The following is a 20,414-nucleotide window of genomic DNA, read 5'->3' on the forward strand; positions in this document are numbered from 1 at the left end:
AGAACTGTATTTGGGGTTAATCGTAGGCCCTTTAAATTGTGGCAGGTGTGTGCCGAATCTAACTATATCCACTGTAAATACCGTACAGTTAAGTTCCACAGTCTTAGCCTTATTGCTCTGCTCTGAAAATGCTTAGTAGTAGTTTCAATTAACTGTCACTTCACCACAAAGCACGCAGCAGTGTTTGTTTAGCCTTTAAAACAAATTCAGTGCAATAAATCCATTTCATTATCTCAATTATTGTTCACTTACTGCAACTTTTAGACGTAATTGTACTTTTTAGTGTTTTGCTACTGTAAGTGAATTTTATTGCCACTCCACTATAAGTTGTGAGTGAGCAAGACTGTATGACTTCACTTGCGACTTTCTTAATCCAACTAAGGATCATTAGTTATAGTGGCTGTAGTGCTAGTAGTGGTAGTACTGTAGTGTAGCAGAGTGATAGTACTAATAGCAGAGTAGTGGAGGAAGTAGTAGCTGTAGAAATTATAGTAGTAGCACTGGTAGTATTGTTTTTGCAAGAAAAAGAATGGTGGCAGTGGTACTAATAGTAGTAGTAGTAGTAATTGTAATATCAACAGTGTGAGTAATATTACTAGTAGTGAAAGAATATGAGCCGTGGTAGTGGTAGTAGAAATAATAGTGATAGTTGTAGTAGTGTTAATAGTTGGGGTACTTTGTAATACTAGTATTAGTAATAGTGATAGTTGTAGTAGAAAGGGTAGAGTAATACTAATATTAGTAATGGTGGTAATGGTACTAGTAGTATTGTAGTCGAAGAAGTATTATTATTATTATTAGTAGTAGTAATAGTAGTAGTAGTAGCATTGGTGGTAATACATACACATGATAGGGAAAATAGTAATAGTGGTAGTCATCATATCTATTACTGGTTGGTAAGACACGTCACAACTGCCAGCTTCTGAGGTAGGCGGCAGTCGTTGCCGAAACTAGTCAAGGTAAAGCACAACCTTTTTTGTCTTAAAAAAGAAAAAAACACAGGACGATATAGATTTGTAGACAAGAGGAATTTATTTAGGCATAGTACTGGTAATTGTTGTAGTACTAGTAGAAATAGTGGTAGTAATAGTTTTAGTAATAATCATAGTATAGCTGTAATATTTTTAAGACAAGAAAATGCAATAGAAGCAGTGATAATAGTGGTGGTAGTTGTAGTACTACTAGTAGTAGTAGTAGTGATAGTAAAAATACTAGTAGTAATAGTAGCAGTAGTAGGTTAACTAAGGTTGACTATGTTCCTTGTGTATGTACATTAAGACCAAGAGTGCATTTAAATCCATGTAAAGGTCCAGTGATTGATTGGCTTGTGTGCGGATTGCGTGACTCATTACCACAGCATCAAAGTTGCTTTCAAAGTTTTTGCATCTGCTCCCCAAACGCAAGCATGAGTTTGGAATCCCAACACACGGGCGGTCACGGACGGCGACAGCTGCGGTAATGACTTGTTCATGAAATGCCCCAAAGCGTGTGGACTCATTTATTTTGGCCCGACACTGATTAGAACCTCTGCTCAACTCAAACCCCCGACACGCTTACTCACCCCCAGGCCAGGTTAGCAGGAACATTTAATAACACAAACTTTACTATTCGTCATTGCAGGTTCACACCAGGCAATTAAAGAGAAACTCCAATGGCTTCTACAGACACACACATACAGTACACTTGCTTTGTGCTACTACATTGGGCAGCCTGCATGTCAATCATTATATCAAATAGCAGTAACTAGTGGGTGACGGGTCACTGGTGGTGTCGTGGTACATTCGTCGGACTTTGGTGCAGGCAGGGTGGTTTCCGTTACCACTCAGCGGTCGTGTGAATGGATGTCCGTCTCCCTACGTGCCTTTTTTTTCTTTACATGATAAGGTGCTCTATAAATAAAGTTGACGACTTAACTTGACTTATTAATAACTGTTGCCAATTACTTTGAATAACTTTTAAAAGCAAATTAATTTAAAATTATTTAAATAAAAAAAAAACAGAAGAATTTAAGACATTTAAAAGCAAAAACAAAGAAATAAAAAGTCGTTTTCTAAAGTTGCTAAAAGAATGTACAGCGCAACAACATGATTTTGGAAAAATTGATGATAGAAATGCTCTTCATCATAGGTATGGGGAAAAGCATAGTTGTTAACCTAGATTTAATAGCATTTACACTTGGGGCTAACTGCAGTTCTGTTGACAGCTTATTCCTTTTGCGAGCAGCACAACATAACAGCTGAATGCTGATGCACCATGTTTGCTTTGAAATCTTGGCTCCACTAATAGACCTGAGTCTGCAACCGCAGAACTAACTTGGTAACTAACTAACGAAATGAGTTTACAGATTACTTGATTTTAAAAGTACTCTAAGTGAGATTACAAGTTACTTCATTAGTCTGTTTTGACCTAACATATTTGGCTGTTAATGTTTTTTGGAGTTGTTTTGTGGGTCAATAACCCAAAAAGTAGCATCAGTAACTTTTTAACCCAATTTGGATTATCTTTGACCCAACTATTTTTACCTGAGGCCTTGAACAGGATATTATGTGGTTCAAAAAATGGATGGATGGGAATTTAGTCGTTCCTATAATACAGCCAGTCAGCTTCATTTTTTTTTTTAAGACAAACATTAAAGCCCATCTAATAGTATTGTATCTCAGTGCCTGGCCAATAAAAAATAAATAGTTGTTTGTTTCACCTGCAAAGTTCAAAAGTGCAAGTGAAAGCTAGCCCATTAAGCTCGTGACCATAAAGTACCTGTATTTTTGTCTTTTAAAAGCCCATTCAGCTTTTGAACTTATATAGTAGCGACACATTCGCCAGCCCCAAATATGGTCATCCATCTTCCTGCTTAAAGACCGGGCACATGTCCCACTTTCCTGAGTCTTGACAAGGTAAACAGAGAATCATTTCACTTGTAATTAAAGGTGTTCTCCGGCTGGCCAGCTGACCCGAGAATGAAAGTGACATTTAGCAATAAGAAAATGTTGCCTGGTGGATTTTAATGAGAGACTCTCCCTGCGTCCTGCCGCCCAACAGGGACTGACCTTTCGTGCTCCACCGTGACGACACTCCCTTCAGATTCATTCTCTCTTTCGGCCGCATTAGAATAAAGCGTTGCCCAGCCATCCAGCCATCTGACCTTTAATTTGACACAGGCGGGACAAAGACCAAGCCGGAGAAGTGGCAGAGAAGACTCCAAAGCGCGAGACTTCATCGCGACATCTTTTTGTTGAGGGGCCTCGTTTGGCGCGACACAAAATGTCACCGTAACGGAGAGTGAATTTTGTTCTGCAAAAGATCAGAATCTCGTACAAACATTGTCAATTATTCATCATTCTTCATTGAACTTCCGTGTATACATAATTATGACAGGCATTACTTGTTACTGGTCAGTCTGAGTCATGTCATTCAGCCGATGTAGAATACACAGTTGTGCTCGTAGATTTACATAAGCAAGATCGAGTAACATGCTAACTAATAAATGCAGCATCAGTGATTAATCAGTTATGCAACATGTTCAAGCAAGAATTGGCAGATGTCAAATATTACCAGTTATTAGTCAGTCAACATGTCAGTAATCACACACAGCACACTTTAAAAACAGTTGGGTGAAAAATAACCCAACTATAGGTCAAAAATGGACTGATCATCTACTTGGGTGAAATTGACCCGACTTTCTGGGTTGTTTTTTTACAATATGACCCCATTTTTCGACCCAAGTAAAGGATATGACCAATATTTATGAGTTGTTTTACACAAAAAGGCTCATTTCTTGACTCAAAGTTGGCTCAAATTGACCCATAAGGTGGGTCCGTCCATTTTTTATCCATAATTGGGTTACTTATGACCCAATTGTTTTAGAGTACACTAATGGTAGGTCAGACAGGTGACTCTTAAGTTAGGCAAACAATGTTTACATGCCAATCAACACACATCAGCACATATTGTCATTTATTTACCCACCAAACATTAAAAGCACAAGTGCTATTATTTTTTTTTAAGAATCCCAGGCACAATCGGGAATGCGCCTCAATGTCGCAGGCCCTTTAAACTCAACATGCTGTAGTGTTAACGTGCTAAATGAACAGTTGCATGTCTTTAAATAACAACCATCTGTTCACCTCTACCATCAAGCGTCCAAACCACCCCCCAAACAAGCATATACTTTTCAGTGAGAGCCATTTTTGCAGGGAGAAGCGTGCTGAACAAGGAAAATTAAAACGCCCGGAATAGATACACAATAGCGAGCGTGCATCGTCGGGCAAATTAATTAGACTCTACACTCGGCTAATTGGGCTAAAATGTGTTTATCGCGTGTGCCTAAACACTGGCACCTGTGGCAAGCACGCATGAGGCCACCGTCAAGACACAAAGCCACATTATGGACTTCGCCCTGCATGCGCACGTACTCCAAATCCAACGCTAATGTGGCTAATTGTACCCGCCGGGGGGGGGGGGGGGGGGGCTTCTGTGCTAACACGTTCACCCTATCAGCAGTTACAACGCATTACACAGTGGAAGGCTGTGCAGGAGCAGGGAAAAAAATAATGTGTGCGAGTACCATACTGTGTGGCAGCATGGAAAAGTTAAAATAATGGAAAAAGACTATAGTCGTTCCAACGTATTGATAAAGTCATTTGAATATATCGGTAAAATGTAGGCCAAATGCTAAAAACTGAATGTGTTCACATAAAAGCCACAGGGTATTTTCCTATAATGCCACGGGGTAATCCCATAATTGCACATGCGCAAGTCAATACCCCGAGGCATTATGGGACTTTTTTTTTTTTTTTTTTTTTAAGAAAATGCTTTTAGCATTTAGTAATTGTTGTACCAATACATTTGAATGGCATTAGCAAAATATTCAAACCTCTTGGATCAGTTGAACGTGTTAGCAAAATGTAGGCCAAATACTAAAAACAGATTTCCCCCGCCCCAAACAACTAATCTGTTCGTTTGAACGACAGCCCACTCACAACTAATATTAGGGGCAGACATTACAAGATTTATTTCTTTTTGCCCCCTTTCATTTCTTTTATTTTAAATAATTAAATACATGAATAAATGAAATTAAATAAATGAAACTGTTTGTGTGTAAAATACACAAAAAAACTATACAAAAAATACAATACAATACAATACAAAAAACCATGAAGATGAATTCAAAAGCAGTATGTTGGTACCATCATCAACCAAAGACTTTTTTTAAGCCAATATTTTTTACTACCTGTCCTGTCCGCAACCCACCAGTTGAGAATCGCTTGTTTAGCGGTATGGAAAAAAAGCTAGGAAGGGAAAAGACAGCAGAAGCCCGGAAAGGTGCTGCGTAGGACAATGGAATAAGCATGGGAGGTAATTAAAACGGCAATTAAATCAAGATGAACTTGCGCTATGATTTTCGGGCGCCGCTCGGCTGCACAGATCTTTCTGACTGTTTACCGTGTGCGCTCAGAGTCGACTTTAATCATCGGTGTCTAGAATAAACAGCAACCTGTTCATGTCGTGTTTGCATCTCATTCGCAGATGTGATCAAATATTTAGTGCGAGCGTACGTTGAGCGACGCCTCATACGGTAATTTGCATACGGTAACTTTAACGCCAGTCGGTCAGCAAAGGGTTGAAGTCATTTAGTTTACGCAGTGCTGGAAATCAAGTTTATTTTAGAGCTGTCATTGTAAAGCAAACTCATTTAGGCCACAGCCATTAAGAAGGCAAACACTTTAGAGGAAAGTTGACTTGTAAAAGTAAATATAGCTGAGCTCGTGTCTTTAAAGACATCAAGTCAAGTTTATTTTTATAGCCCTTAATCACAAAAGCGGCATCGGGCGTGATAAAGATTAGCGACCCCCTCGACATCGGACATTTGAGAACCCATACATCAAACTGTTATTAAATATACAACATTTACATTTATTTAGTAGAATTATTTATTAAAGAGTTTAATCTCATAAATGCCTGAAAAGTCCAGCTTCGACATTCCTCCAAACCAAAGTAGAGCTGCAGTTAAAAAGTAAATCACACTTTTTATTAATGAAAAAAAAATGAGAACATTTGTTCTAAAAAAAAAAAAAAAGTAAATCACGCTGGTGTGACGCATCCATTTCAGGATCTTTTAAGTCAATTCCAGTGATCCTTCAAAGTTAAAATAATAATAATCATCATCATCATCATCAGCATAAATACGATAGAGAACCCATTCAAGATATTTTGCTGATTTATAGCAAATTCGAACCGGGCATATGTAAATTTGAGGGTTTTGTTGACATTGCATGTGGGCGGAGCTTGGAAAACAAGTTAAACAAACTTCCATGAAACATAAACCTCTAATAATATATGTAATAAATGGGTCAAATCATGCCAACAATCCAGCCGCCAAAGACAGTTTCACTAGCAAACAAGACATTTGGCCGGTATTTCCACAGACTCAGAGAAAAGTCTCAAGAACACATGCCTTAAATTTAAAAGACACGAGAACTGCGCCATTTTGGTTTGGGTCAGGCTCATTGCAGCCATTTCCAATATCCCCGTCTTACTGGCTGAGACAACATGGTCTGGTTGTTTTGCTCTCCACTCCAAGTGTGCGGTATCTGTGTTCACATCTTTAAAAATAAAAGAATGTATGAGGAGACAAGCGACAGGGATTAGCACATTCATTTTTAGCGACACATCACCTTCGAGCTACATTAAAAGCAAAAACGCTTGTGATGTTTACAGCTCGGTTTGAATGCAACATAGCGATGTGCCAAGATAAAAGCGTTTGAAAGAGGTGCTGATGGATTCATCAAGCACGTTCATATTATTTGTTTTAAGCTCAAGCTAAATGTGTGCATTTTGAAATAATGAACACGGACACCTTTGAACTCGAAAGCTCTCGCCACTGAGTCCCTTTGTTTTGTAAACGCAGGTGGATGGTTACTGGGTGACGGGCAACGGGTATGACGACGATGATGATGTCAAGCGATATTAATTATTATGCACAAGGGCGACCTCATCGAGGTCGGAATCAGAGGCTCAAGATGGTGTTTTTTTCTCCTGGGGTCGCTCTTCATCACAAGTTGAGGCCGTACTGGACGCAATCACACAGTAAGCATGCGCTTTAATCCATCACAAATGTAAATCATCCACTCGCCTAATTAAATTATTTTGATTTAATCTGTTTTACGCTTGACTTCTTTTCATTTGACGTTAATTTGACAGAGTCATTTAATGGAGGTCTGCCCTTTATAATTAAATGTATGCGAATATTTTATGACTATAAATACACCGCAATACATTCAACTTCAGCAATTTTTTGTTGGACTTTTTGTTTTTTGTTGGATATTTATACTTAATACTTTTAAATAGTTTTTTTTCTATGGCACTCACTTATAGTGCATTATAGCAAGTAAGCTACTTTTCTTTCATTACATTTAATTTTCAATTCTCACGCATGTGTTTTCAGGGACATCAAAAACAATTTTGAATCTTCAGTGAACTCAATGTTTCCGTCAAGACCAAAGTGAATTTGTTTTCACACACCCGAGAGACAAATTCCCGAACTCCCTCTTTAACATAACTAATGTAAAAAAAAAAAAAAAATTGGTCAACATCTAATACTGTTTTGAGGCTTCAATGAACCAAATATGCATAATTTTGTAAACATCACAGCGACAGTCAATCAATTTGGTCTTTTTTTTTTTAACATCAAAGTTAATTTCGTCCTCAATTATTTGTATTTGTCGACGACAATTTAGAAGTCAACAAACCTCACTTTGGTGTTTTTGTAAACATAGTCTTGAACGTACTTGTTTCATATATATCAGTCAGTTTATTTGCCAATCAACATAATTCACTTGGTTTTGTAAACATCACAATCAATTTACTCTTATATTGTGTTTTACAAGAACTACATTTATAATTTCATGTGTGCCTGTGGCAGGAAAGCACGGGTGTGAATGGAGCAATCGATCTTTGCCAAACGGCCTCTGAAAATATTCCCATCCACACTCTCTCCTTCGTTCCTTCTCACTCGTTTCCTCTATTTGTCAGTTTTCTTTACAATTGTGCTGCGTTATTGTGGTCACAATAATAAAGATAAACGGAAGCATATTGTACAGTATGTGGAGCTTCAAAACCGTTTGCAGTTCTTCTGTTGCAGTAATTGCTTGGTGTGTGCGGCAACTGTAATTGTTTGCGGTGGCCCACTTCAGTCATGTGTCGGCCATGTTGCTTTGTGTGTGGCCTGACCTCCCATAACGTACGTGTTTTTGTAAACAAAGACTTTTGAAACTTCAACAAACCCAACCTGCTATTTCGTATACTTTAAAGATTTAAATTTTCAATTCACTCAACGTGCGTATTTTCGTAAATATCAATGATGATTTCATGTCTTCAATGAACCTATACATGTTTGGGGTATAATCAATTTCCCGTCTGTATTAATGAACCTAATGAAGGGTTTTTCATTAACGCCAAAGTCGACCTCGTCTTCAGTAAACCTAATAAACGTGTTTGTGTTTTCAGAAGTACGGTGTTTAATAGGCCTCAGACACATTTTCCAACACAGCGGAGACAACAAATAAGGCAAGATAAAATAAGATAACTTTTATTAGTCCCACAACGGGGAAACTTTCCAGCTTCAGAAGCAATAGCTGATAAGAAAGACGTAAAAAATAGCATGCAAGGAGGAGACATAAAACGTACCTATTGTATATGCTCAAGCACATTAACTCTGTTAATTGTCCATTTTAAAAATGAAGGCAAATTACTTAATTAGTATGTAAGGAGACACATTTTAAACAAGAGGAGAGTAAGGGCTGCTGACTGTAGAGCTAAATCACAGCAACAGGCAGCAACAACGCGAATGTTAACATTTGTTTATTTTATTCTATGCCTCCACACACTCAAACCACAACAGGTCAGTCTATACAATTATGAATAAACATCTTTATGGCTAGAATTAATCTTACAGTGATAGTCAATAATAATAGACGCTGCTAATTAGTTTGATTGCTGATTGCCACTAAGAGACGTCAACGCTTTTAGTTGATTCGCTTTGGCCAAAAGTGATGCAAGAAAATAAAAGTGGAGGGAGGATTAATATGTTTCATTAAACGCAAACGATTTTGATTAGCACTTCCGATCGCCCACGCAGATAAAGTAGATACACACACACACGCACGCGCGCGCACGCACACACACACACGCTAAAAAGCTGAGCCGTGAGATGGCCTCATAAATCTGACGGGTCAGTCGAGTCTTGCATTGCTGCATTTACTTTAATGTTGCCATTACAAGTTATTTCCTCCAAAGTTGCCCCCAGTAAACATACTCTTTACACGGACGGGCAGGGCTGAGGGGAGCGCAAATGGAGCATAGGACTCGTCACCGGTCAATCACTGGACTGACACATGGAGACGCGCCGCCATCCCAACTTTATATTTTCACAAAATTCAAAGACAATCGAGAAAGTTCAATTACGCTAGCATGCGGTTTGTAAGCAGCAAAGGCAATTAACAGTCCTGCACTAAGCTAGCATTTGTTTTTTTGTAAACATTAAAGATAATTTAGGACTAAGACTAATTTAAGGTACTTGTTTCTGTAAACATCAAAAACGACTTTGAATCATGAATTTACCTAACTGACCTGTTTTTTGTAATCTGACATAATTTCACACTGTAACCTGGTGGACATCTTTCATATGCAGTAGAAACAATCTATATGCTTTAACAAAAAAAAAAAAAAAAGTAAATGCACACTTCCGTCAGTTCGTCAGGGTTCGTTCAAGGTTCGCAAACGTTCGCTAAACATTCGCCTTAAGTTTTAATGTTTTTTCTTGTTGCAAGGAAATTAAGGAAAAAAAAACATTAAAACTTAAATGACTCCTGACGAACCCTAACGAGAAATCAACATTCGCCATCTTCGCAAACAGAATACATTTAACCTGAAATTGTTAAAGTAAAAACAAACAAACAAAAACTGAAATTATTATTTTTTTTATTCGTTAATGAATTTAATACATGAGCTTTTGGTGTTGATTTTAAATTTCAATATTTCTGTATTACAGTAGAGAGAAGAAAGTCGTTTGGGAATCGTTTCATTTTGCTTCAATACTTAGCGACATGGTTTTTGTTTGTTTGTTTGTTTGCTTGTTTTAATCTGGCATCCCACAAATACTCCATATATTTAAAAATAAACTAAAACTAATGCTACAAAACTAAAATGACGCTTTTCAGATTTTAAAAACTAAAACTAACTAACCCATTTTAAAAACGAATTAAAAGTAACTGAAGACAACAAAGAAAAAGTCACAACAAAATAAAAACCAACTATAATGAAAAATCCCAAACTATTTAAACCTTGCTGGGAACATAATGTATGATTTTTTTTTGTCAATATGAATGAATGAATGGTTTATTTCGGCTACCGCACACAACACAGAAAAGAAAACACAAACATCCCTTTGAAGAAATCAACTAACCGACAAAGGTACAGGCAAAATGTCCAGGCTTATCATTGCTTATATCCTATATCCTTAATAATGAGTCACAATAAATTTACAACAAAACAAAATAAATAACTATTGAACTCACATTATAGTTCCTAAATGGTTTACATTTTATCATTGACATTTTAAGCATGAATATTTGAAATGATTCTTAAACCTAGCCTATGTGTAGTGTTGACAACAACTTATATGTTTTTGTAAATTAACCTAGCACAGGGCTAAAAAAAATCCCAAAAAAATTGAAAGCCAAATTCAAATCCATACCTGCGCTTTTGTGAGGCAGCAGCGCTTACGACTCCTTCACATGCAGCCCCCCACAAAGTACAGATCGCATTCAGTTGCTGAGTGCGTGTTCAGGTAAAAGACTGTGACTGAGTTCCTCGTGCCGCGCTAACTCCTAGAAAATAACAGTGCGATAACAGGCTGTCATACGCTAAGACGTCAGCCTTTTGTTAAAGAAATGACTTTGCTCTTCGCCGGCGCGCCGCGCGGCCCTGCCGGACAAATTGTCCATTTAGAGAGCGGCGGCTAAATGGAAGCACGTCGCCCTCTTCTTCGTCTTCGGTATGTTGAGGCCGTGCAGATAGGAATCCAATTATCCGAGGCAAATAATGGATGTCTCATTTAAGACGGGCGTCGTTCGGACGCAGTAATGGTGCTGTCGCCCCCCCCCCCCCCCCTGTAGCTTACCACATGCCCCAAAAAAACACTCTCTATCAAGAGCATCATCTTGTGCTCAATGTTCGACTCATCGTCAAGCCACGCAAGAGCAGCAAACTTGAAGGCCACATTTGATTTTGGTCCAGTTCACAGTAGATGACGTAAAAAATATATATTGTTCATTACCAACATTTTAAACACATATGAGATATATGAATGAAGGTTAACTCATTTTTAGTGAAAATGCAACAATTATTGGAGTTTTGCTAATGCATGCAAAATCCTGAGCGGTGGGCAGTAGGTGGCACACGGGCCATACTTTTCCCACCGTTGGTATGCAGAGCTATAGGGTGGATATTTACTCACATGTAGCGTAGGTGTGGATTCTGAGCAAAGGCTCGGGGCTGGATCACCCTCAGGTTGCAATTCATGATGGTGCTGCAATGGAAAAAAAGAGAGAGGGAGAAAAAACGGAGAGAATGAGCGTGAATGTGTGAGCAAAGCGTAAAAGGGCTGCAGCGTGGGAGAACACAAAATACTGTTTCCATTTATTCTCATTTCCTTTTTGGCCTGTGCGTGTGTGTGTGTGTGCGTGCGTGCGTGCGTGCGTGCGTGCGTGTTTATTCGGTTTTAAAATTATGTAACTCAATCCCCCTCCAAAAAATATGTGAGCAGATGCATTCTGGCATTCTGGCACAAATTCTGTATCCATTGCAGCGCACATTTTTCTTTTTTCTTTTTTTTCCTTTAAATCAAAGGCGCTTTCAGTTAACATTTCAAGTTGTCAAGTTAATAGAATGTATCTTTTCAAAGACAAACAAACCTGACAATTGTTTTCAATGAAGCTCAAAGACAATATATCAAATTCAAAACAACCCAATATTTATAAACATCACAGACAATTTAGGCTTTAACTCAGAAGTGGGCTATCTCGGTCCTCGAGGGCCGGAGTCGTGCAGGTTTTGGAGGTTTTATCACTTCCAACACTAGCTGATTCCAATCAACAGGATCGTTACCAGCTTGCTGATGAGCTGATCATATATCAGCTGTGCTGGAGAAGAGCAACATGTAAAACCTGCAGGACTCCGGCCCCCGATGCCCACCTCTGCTTTAACTCAATGACAATTTAACTTTTGCGAGTGTCGTAAAAAGAAGACGCTGAGGACGTTTAGCGGTTGTAATGTATTTGCCAAGTCTGGAGTGGTGCTGTTGCGCATCCACAGGGGAAATAACGGAAAGCGTAGAAGAAGAATCAGCGAAGAAGACGAACCACTGATCTGAATATATGACAGGATAGCCGATAGGCCAAGACTTTGGAAGCCGCCATATTACTCCTCCAAAGCATACAATCCTATACATTTACAGTATCGAAATCGAAGAACATTTGAGACAGTACTTAACTCATTCACTGCCATTGACGACTATAGACGTCAAAAATTCATGTGAACTATTTGTATTAGTGTAACGTTTTTTTCCCATTTCATTTCTTTTTTTTAATGAAAACCTAGAAAAAAAAATTGGGGGTAAATTTATAACAGATATAGAATTTGTGAATAATCAGGAGTCAACTATTGAAGTCATGCGATTAATTACGATTAAAAATTGTAATTGTCTGACGCCCCCTTTTTTTTTAAAATTAGGGGCCCAAGGCGATACATTTTTTTTTTATTGTAAGTAATCACATGACTTCACTAGTTAACTTACGATTGATCCCAAATTTTATATCTGTTTTCATACTCATGTTAGCAAAAGTGAAAAAAAAATGTTACACTAATAGAAATAGTTAAAATTAATTTTTGACGTCTATAGCCGTCAATGGCAGTGAATGAGTTAATAGAAACAGCATGATTTATGATGTTTTAAATTTGCTAAACATAAACAAGAGGACATCAGACATTTTACAACTTGCCTTAAACACATCTATAAATTATATGCTTAATGATGTTTACAGGAGGAAACTTGTATATATTTTTTTTATTAAAGAATTATAACTAATTCAACAAAAGATGACTACCTAATCTAAGATTGTGGTCTAAGGAAGGGAGCAATAAACGAAAAAGGGGGTCTTTAAAGTAGTTTAGTCTGCTCTCGAGATGGGAGGAGTAAGATGGCCGTAAGACGGCCACTTCAACAGCTTGCACGGGCATGCATGGGCTATCGGCTATCCAGTAGTATATACAGATCAGTGGGACGAACACAGGAGAAGTGACAACGGTACAACAACATCACGAAAATTTTTTTTGCTGTAAAAGCATAAGCAAGCTAAGGACACGGCTATCCGTTGGCGGTTTGTGCGCACGTCACGTGAGAATTGGAGCATATGTCATCAAACTACAACGATGCGTCGTCATCGAGCTGCGACCACTACGTCATCTCCGGAGGAGCATCCCGCCGCATGTGGTGTCCACATTGGAACGTACGGGAAGCGTTTTGAAATCTTCCCATTCCGGAGCTCGATTACAAAAGTGATTGCGGTTTCAAGCTCCGAAACGGCGCCGCCGTACGGACGAAGTGCCTAAACGGTAAGACACTTGTAGGAGATGTAGTCCGGATGGGCGGCCATTTTTGTGCATGGCACTGACTTCTGAAAGGAAATGTACCATCTTTCCACTACACATCGCCGTGTCGTGATGAACTGTATGTCTTGTTTATATACTATATTGAAGAAAATTCAGTCGTCAATAATATGTTGTATCATCTGTATGTTATCAAAGACAATTTAGTCTCCAGTTATGATACTCTGTATGTTTTTTACACATAGACGGTTTCTAGACTTCAACACTCGTGTATCCTTTAACAAAGACAATCTCCATATTGAGTCTCCAAGGATCTTCACAATGTCTGAAAATGCTGGTTTCTTTCTGTTTCTTTGTTTCGAATGACTTCATTTCATAGAAAATGAAGTTGCGTCTTGTACGGATAAAAATGGGGTAGCAAGTGCATTCTGACACACTCTTGCTCACTAGCAGGAGAATCCACTGCAGCGGGTCTGAGCAGTTCTGCCTCATCTAAATCCAATTTTAATTCCAAATTTAACTCCGCTCAGCGTCAAGGCGCCCCGCAGCGGAAGTTCAAATGCTGTCATCAAAGATGTCTCTCGCTGACATCATCACCGCGCGCCTGGAAACCAGCAAGCTATTTAAATTCCCATTGCCTTCCCATCATGCCTCTGTTTGTATCAAACATCGTTGTTTGTTTTTTTTTTGGGTAAATTTGAACAACTTTTGGTCTTTGTGCGTCGTGTATGTACATCACAGAGAATTTAGCAATCAACCTAACATTCACATTGACATCTAATGTGTGTTTTTGTCAACAGCACAATTGTCCAATCGTCAACAAACCTGATGTGCATTTTTGTAAACACAATTTAAAGTTTTTGATTAACCTAACCTCCCTGTTTCGTAAATAAAGACTATATGCGGTGTTCAGTACACCTAACACACCTGTTTTTGTAAAGATAAGGGAAACATTACATCCAAATCCATTGTGGTGGTGTTTAAAACCAAAAAGATGAGAATTGTTTCACTGTCCCAATATTTATGGACCTGATCGTATATCACGGTGTACAATTTATTGTCTAGGTATTCAAATTAGTTTTTATTTTTGTGTTGTTTTACTCTATTAAAATCTGTTCTCATTTTCCTTTCCTGGATAAAAAAAAGGTTCAATTAAAAAAGTCTTAATTAACATCAGCACATAGTCAACCAATTATGTGTTGATTTTAAATGAAAAAGTTTGACTACTATGTGATAACAAGTTTGCAGCTCAAGAGTGACCCCCGTCGTCATCATCATCATAATGTTGCACTCTGGTGGATATTTTATTTGAATCTATTCGCAATTAAAGCTTCGACAGAAACATGCGCAGCACCTCTTTCATTAGCGCGCTGCTCTCTGGCATATTTAACAATCCGATGTTTTTCATGAATGATCGCGTCTCATATTGTCGTTATTGAAATGTGGAATAATGAGCGTCAAACTGGGCTACGGGACAGTCACGGGGCCGCCGCCCACCCCCTCGCCCACCTCCCTCGCCAATCGCCACCCCGTCCCCCTATCACGGAGGCGGCGGTAATGAGAAAAATGCTAATTTGCTGCCGGAGATATTACACTTGGCCTCCCTGATGAGGGATCATCGGGATCAGGGGAGAGAGGCCTGCTCCGAGTTTTGAAAGGGCGGCGGAGGGGGAAAAAAAAAAAGAAAAGGCAGGAGGTAGAGGTCAGCAGGTAGCCATTGAGAAGTGGCGGGGGCAGTAGGTAGCAGGCCGTTGTGGCAAATTGCAGGAACACAGTAGGACGGTGGTACAATATTTTTTTTGTTTCTTTCTTTCTAGATACAACGGCGTATTAGGGCCACGTCCAAATATATTTTTGGGGAAGGTGGCAGCAATATTCAGAAAAAAAACCCCGCAAATTTGCCGCTTTATAAAGTTATAGTCTAATGTGAGGATTTGTTGGTGGTTAATGCAACACTGTTTATAAAATGAAAAGGTAGGATGGAGACGGATTCATTCTTAATTTGCACTTTGCTCGTCATACACGGTAGCTAGAGCGACGACACTTCCTGATCTAACTAATCAAGACGCTAGCGTACTTGAGGTAAATGCAAGTGAATGACGAAAAAAACAGCAAATTCGACACATCAACTTAGCTACTCAAAAAAAATACCAAAATGTATGAATGTGTAAATAATAATTCTGGAAACATAACTGTACAAGTAAATATTTATTTTAACAAATGAACTTAAATGCTTGATCCTCAGCAAAGCGAGGTGTCTTTGTCGCTAGCAGTACCTAACTTCAAAGTGCAAATGTTTAACATGATATGGTTAAAGCCATTACTATCTCCTTATTTGAAAACCCAACCAAAAAGTATTGGCACAAACATCCGAGTAGGACGCTACGTGTATTATCGTTAAGTTTCTGAGGTTTTTTGTTCCCCCCGAAAAAAATCTTTGACCATGCGTTCTAATCACCCAACATAATGTAACTACCATGTGTTTCCAATAAATGCTCAAGAATTAAATAATTGCTTATTTTAGAGATTAAAAAGTTATAATGTTATGAGAATAAAGTGTTTGTTTAACCTTTAATTTCATCATGATTTTATCAGGCTGAAAAATCCTAATATTAAAAGGATGAAGTTGTATTGTTCCAAGATAGTATTTTAAAAATGTAAATGAGGGGAAAAGTCATATTTTAACAAGCATATTTAAAAAATACAACTTTAATGTCATAATATTACACCTGTAATTCTATTTTTTAAAATTGGTCATTTTAATTCGATTTTTATTTTTTTTAAATGGGACTAAGCGTGCAATATATGTGCGACAATAATATTAGCGCTTTTAATTGGCTCAAAACTACGGTAGGGAATAGTTATTGACCGGAGTGCAATATGCACATACGGTCGGTTTGCATTTTTTTTTTTTTTTAAGTGGTCCGACATCATAATTTTGTTCAAATTATTCCACAGACGCACGCCACTTTGAGAAAACATCTTAGCTCATTTTCATACTTTAAGGGATCACCATCAAAAAGCCTATTGCAATGATGTTGCTAACCAAAATAGCAGCACCTACAAAAGCACATCAACAGTCTCAACAGAGAATTAAAGTGATATGTTAGAAACACCTTGCCTGCATTTAATTGTACATCTTACACTAATATTCTTATCATTATTATTATTATTATTATTATTATTATTAGTTCCTGGCACATATGATATACAATGCGAAAACCATCTGTGAAACGTCAAATATACTTGCTTTGTATTGACATTTGTTTGACTGGACTCGTGTATATATATATATATGTATATATATATATATATATATATATATATATATATATATTATATATATATATATATATATATATATATTATATATATATATATATATATTATATTATATTATATAATATATATATATATATATATATATATATATATTATATATTTGTTGTACAGAACCCGTACTTTGATAATTTGTGCGACACTTAAGGCCAATAAAAAACAAGTTGCATTGAAATGAATTACTTTTACTGCTGCCCTTTTTTATAACTTTTAACAAACCTTCCTCACTGCTATTCATTAGCACTCCAGCGAGACGCCATACTGTCATCTTTTGCATTAAAAAGATGTCTTGGTTTCATATCATGTTAAGAAATATTAGTCATACGTTTTTGGGGAATGAGCTTTCTTCTCCCTAATGTGGGCGAGACAGTGGAAGGAGTTGGGCGATGACCCAGTGGACATTCTATCATCTCTTCGAACAGCTCGTTAATGACACTCACAGTCTCTGCAGTCCGGTGTAGAGTTCCATGTCCACATCCCGCAGCGTCTGCAGTCCCGTCCAGTTCTCGATGTGTCTGTGGAGAATGAACAAAACAGATGATTAAGCGAGCTGCAAAAGAAAAAGTAAGTGGTGCTTAAAAATCCATAAACATTTAAATTGCAATTATCGGAAAAGCCGGCGACAGGATGCTCTCTGCCGGCCTGCGATGGATGTAATTGCACAAGAGGTAGTCAGCGGAGTTAATCCGATGCGAGGGGGCCGCGGCTGATGATGCTAGACTGGCGGGCCCCCCCACACACAAAAATGGCGAGACGCTGTTAAATTAGCTTTCGGGGGGGGGAAACAAAGAAAGTGTTTGTGTGTGTCGATGGAAAATGAGCAATAAACAAGTAGACCGGTGGAATCATACAAGAGAAAGGAAAAAAAGTGGCACGCGGCCTAATTGCTTTGTTTTGATGTTAACTGACAACACCCAACAAAATCGGGGGGGGGCGGAAATGCTTTTTTTCTACATGTCAACAACCAGTGAAAGCCAAATCAAAGATGTACACAACGCGACTCCAAATGCATGTGATGTTCCCCACCGGGCATCCTCCAACTGTCTGATATGCCACTGTAACTAATTTGCTGCTGAATTTCTAAATATGCTCACTTGCAAAGAAATTAACAGCGTAATAGACAATAAAGTGAATTCCCGCTACATTGTGGTTTGTCGCTCATGCCCCCAATACATTGCAACTTTTTAAAATGTTTTTTTTAATATAGTCGAGAGGCAAGTTACGCACCTTCAATGTAGGAGCAGTAAGGAGCTTAAACGTACGTTTATATGGAACCGCATAACCTCCACGAGCTTGTTTTTAATATGTCTAAATGTGTTTACAATGTGCAGGAAGAGTAAAACTATATTTAAAAACATACTTTTAGATGGTCTTTTTTTCACCTATCATGGGTGACTATATTTGGATTTCCCAAAAAAAGAGGACAATGATAAATGATGCTCGAACTTTACTCTAAGATGCTACACATTAACATATGCGTCCTCTCTATGGGCAGAAAATAAAACAACAAAAATATAACTCTCTTTTGAATTCTTACTTCGCAAATGAATGAATAATGACATAATATTCTAAGAACAAACCTTTTTTGCTCCCGCGACCACATTTTTTAAATGTATTTATTTATTTGTTTGTTTTTGTGTGCTTAGGAGAAACGAACTTTCCCCACGACCATGTCTCTAGTTTGGGAACACCAAGCGCTACCAGTGAGGTAAAACGAATCTACTTTTTTCTTTAAAAATAAAAAATACTTTGCGATAATAGCACGCACATACAAAAGCCGCCTTTAATTACAGCCACACCCCCTCCCCACCCTACATTCCTCGTGATCAACTTGGAAACAATCCGCCGTCTACCAATCGCCGTAGCATCACGTGCAGACATTTGATCCCTACGACCAAGGCAGAATTGTGGCTCGCGTGCATTGGCTGGTGCCCGCATTGCACACAATCATCAACAAACAGGCAGGAGTGAAACCTGGCGACAAAAGGATTTGATCTATAGGTCATCAATATTATTTTATTGAACAACAAACGCAATTGCAGGATTTTCAAACAAAAAGTGGATTGCAATGGCGGCAGTAGAGATATTTAGCAGTCGCCGGAGGATACAAGAGGAGAGTGGGGATAAATCTCCTACTTGACTAGTGTTGAGCAAGTTACTCAAGATCAGTAATATATTACTTATTACTCCATGCCAAAAGTAATTGGTTACTTATTACATTGTTACTTTTTTTCTTCTCGCCCTCAATGATGACACACTTTCTCCCAAAGTCTTATTTTGCATGTTTAACATAAGCGATTGTTTGTTTGTTTTTTACCTCTTTTCTACAGCCTACATTGTAAATTTTCATTCGCAGTGTTGATTTAACTCCAAAAGGTGTACTGTGTACTGACATGACGAGTCCATCGGAATCTAATTGTCCCCTCATTTCAATGAAATGAACACTAAGACTTCTACTTTGTATGATTTCATAAGTTGCTGACTAAATGAAACCACATCTGGGCTCAAACTGATAACCAAACCGCAACAGTTGTACTGTTCGCAGTTCCGAAAATACGCAACACTTGGGGGCGCTCGGCTTCCGCTAAAGTGTCAAATTCATTCAGACCAAACAAAATGTATAAAACTTACGCAACCTACCTTTAAAAAAAGTACGAATCGTTTCTGGGGAAATTAAAATGTAATAAAATTTCTCAAAATGTGAAAGTAATCCATTACACGACTACATGTTACTAGGAAAAAGTAATATTACTTTTAGTTACTAGTTACTTTCCCAACACTGTACATGACAATAAAGGGGCATTTTTCAAACTTGTCATCAGGTTTCAAACCTCAAACACACAACACACAGCAACAAACACAACTGTACTGAATTTTGTGCAACTTTTAGAACACGTTCAACATCGGTGACAAATACCCACGAGAGGGCTTTTGAAAAAGAATTAAATTGTTGGAAGTCTCATTGAAAGTTAATCATTTGATTGCAGCGATTGCCTCAAAGGATTGTGCAATGAAATATTTGATCATTTTTGTCAAAGCCTTTGATTTTGAGTTTGGTTTTTGAAACATTTCTGTTGGACCTCAACTGAAAAGCAGTGTCTGATTTTCATTGATTAATATTCATTACATTTGTATTATTATTATACTATTTCTGTGGATTTTTTCTTTCTTTAACAGAAGGGTACAAGCACTTTTGTCCATGTGTGTAGCAAGGTAACACTGTATATAGGTGCAGTATGTACTTTTTTATTTATTTATATAAAGTGGAAGGAGAGGAAGAACTCGAAGTCCCATCGAGTTCCGGTGCCGCTTCTGAACAAGGTCGTGCACTGCATTGTGTGACACGGCACGCTGTCCTTTGGCAATCCTTCAATTGAATCCAATTCCAGCGCGGCTCAGGACCATTACCG

The 20,414-nt window shown here is 38.1% G+C and overlaps 1 protein-coding gene across 1 annotated transcript in view; it reads right to left on the minus strand.

Moving 5' to 3' along the window:
* The window catches only part of ntrk3b (neurotrophic tyrosine kinase, receptor, type 3b), a 269,219-nt gene that overhangs the window by 147,185 nt on the left and 101,620 nt on the right, over positions 1-20,414 (minus strand). The window contains exons 3-4 of the mRNA XM_077563793.1: positions 17,445-17,519; positions 11,516-11,587 (exon numbers count right to left, since the gene is read on the minus strand). Of these exons, the coding sequence (XP_077419919.1) occupies positions 11,516-11,587; positions 17,445-17,519 (147 nt within the window). The remainder of the gene's footprint in view (positions 1-11,515; positions 11,588-17,444; positions 17,520-20,414) is intronic.

The sequence above is a fragment of the Vanacampus margaritifer genome, chromosome 4 (assembly GCF_051991255.1).
Source record: "Vanacampus margaritifer isolate UIUO_Vmar chromosome 4, RoL_Vmar_1.0, whole genome shotgun sequence".
NCBI lineage: Eukaryota > Metazoa > Chordata > Actinopteri > Syngnathiformes > Syngnathidae > Vanacampus > Vanacampus margaritifer.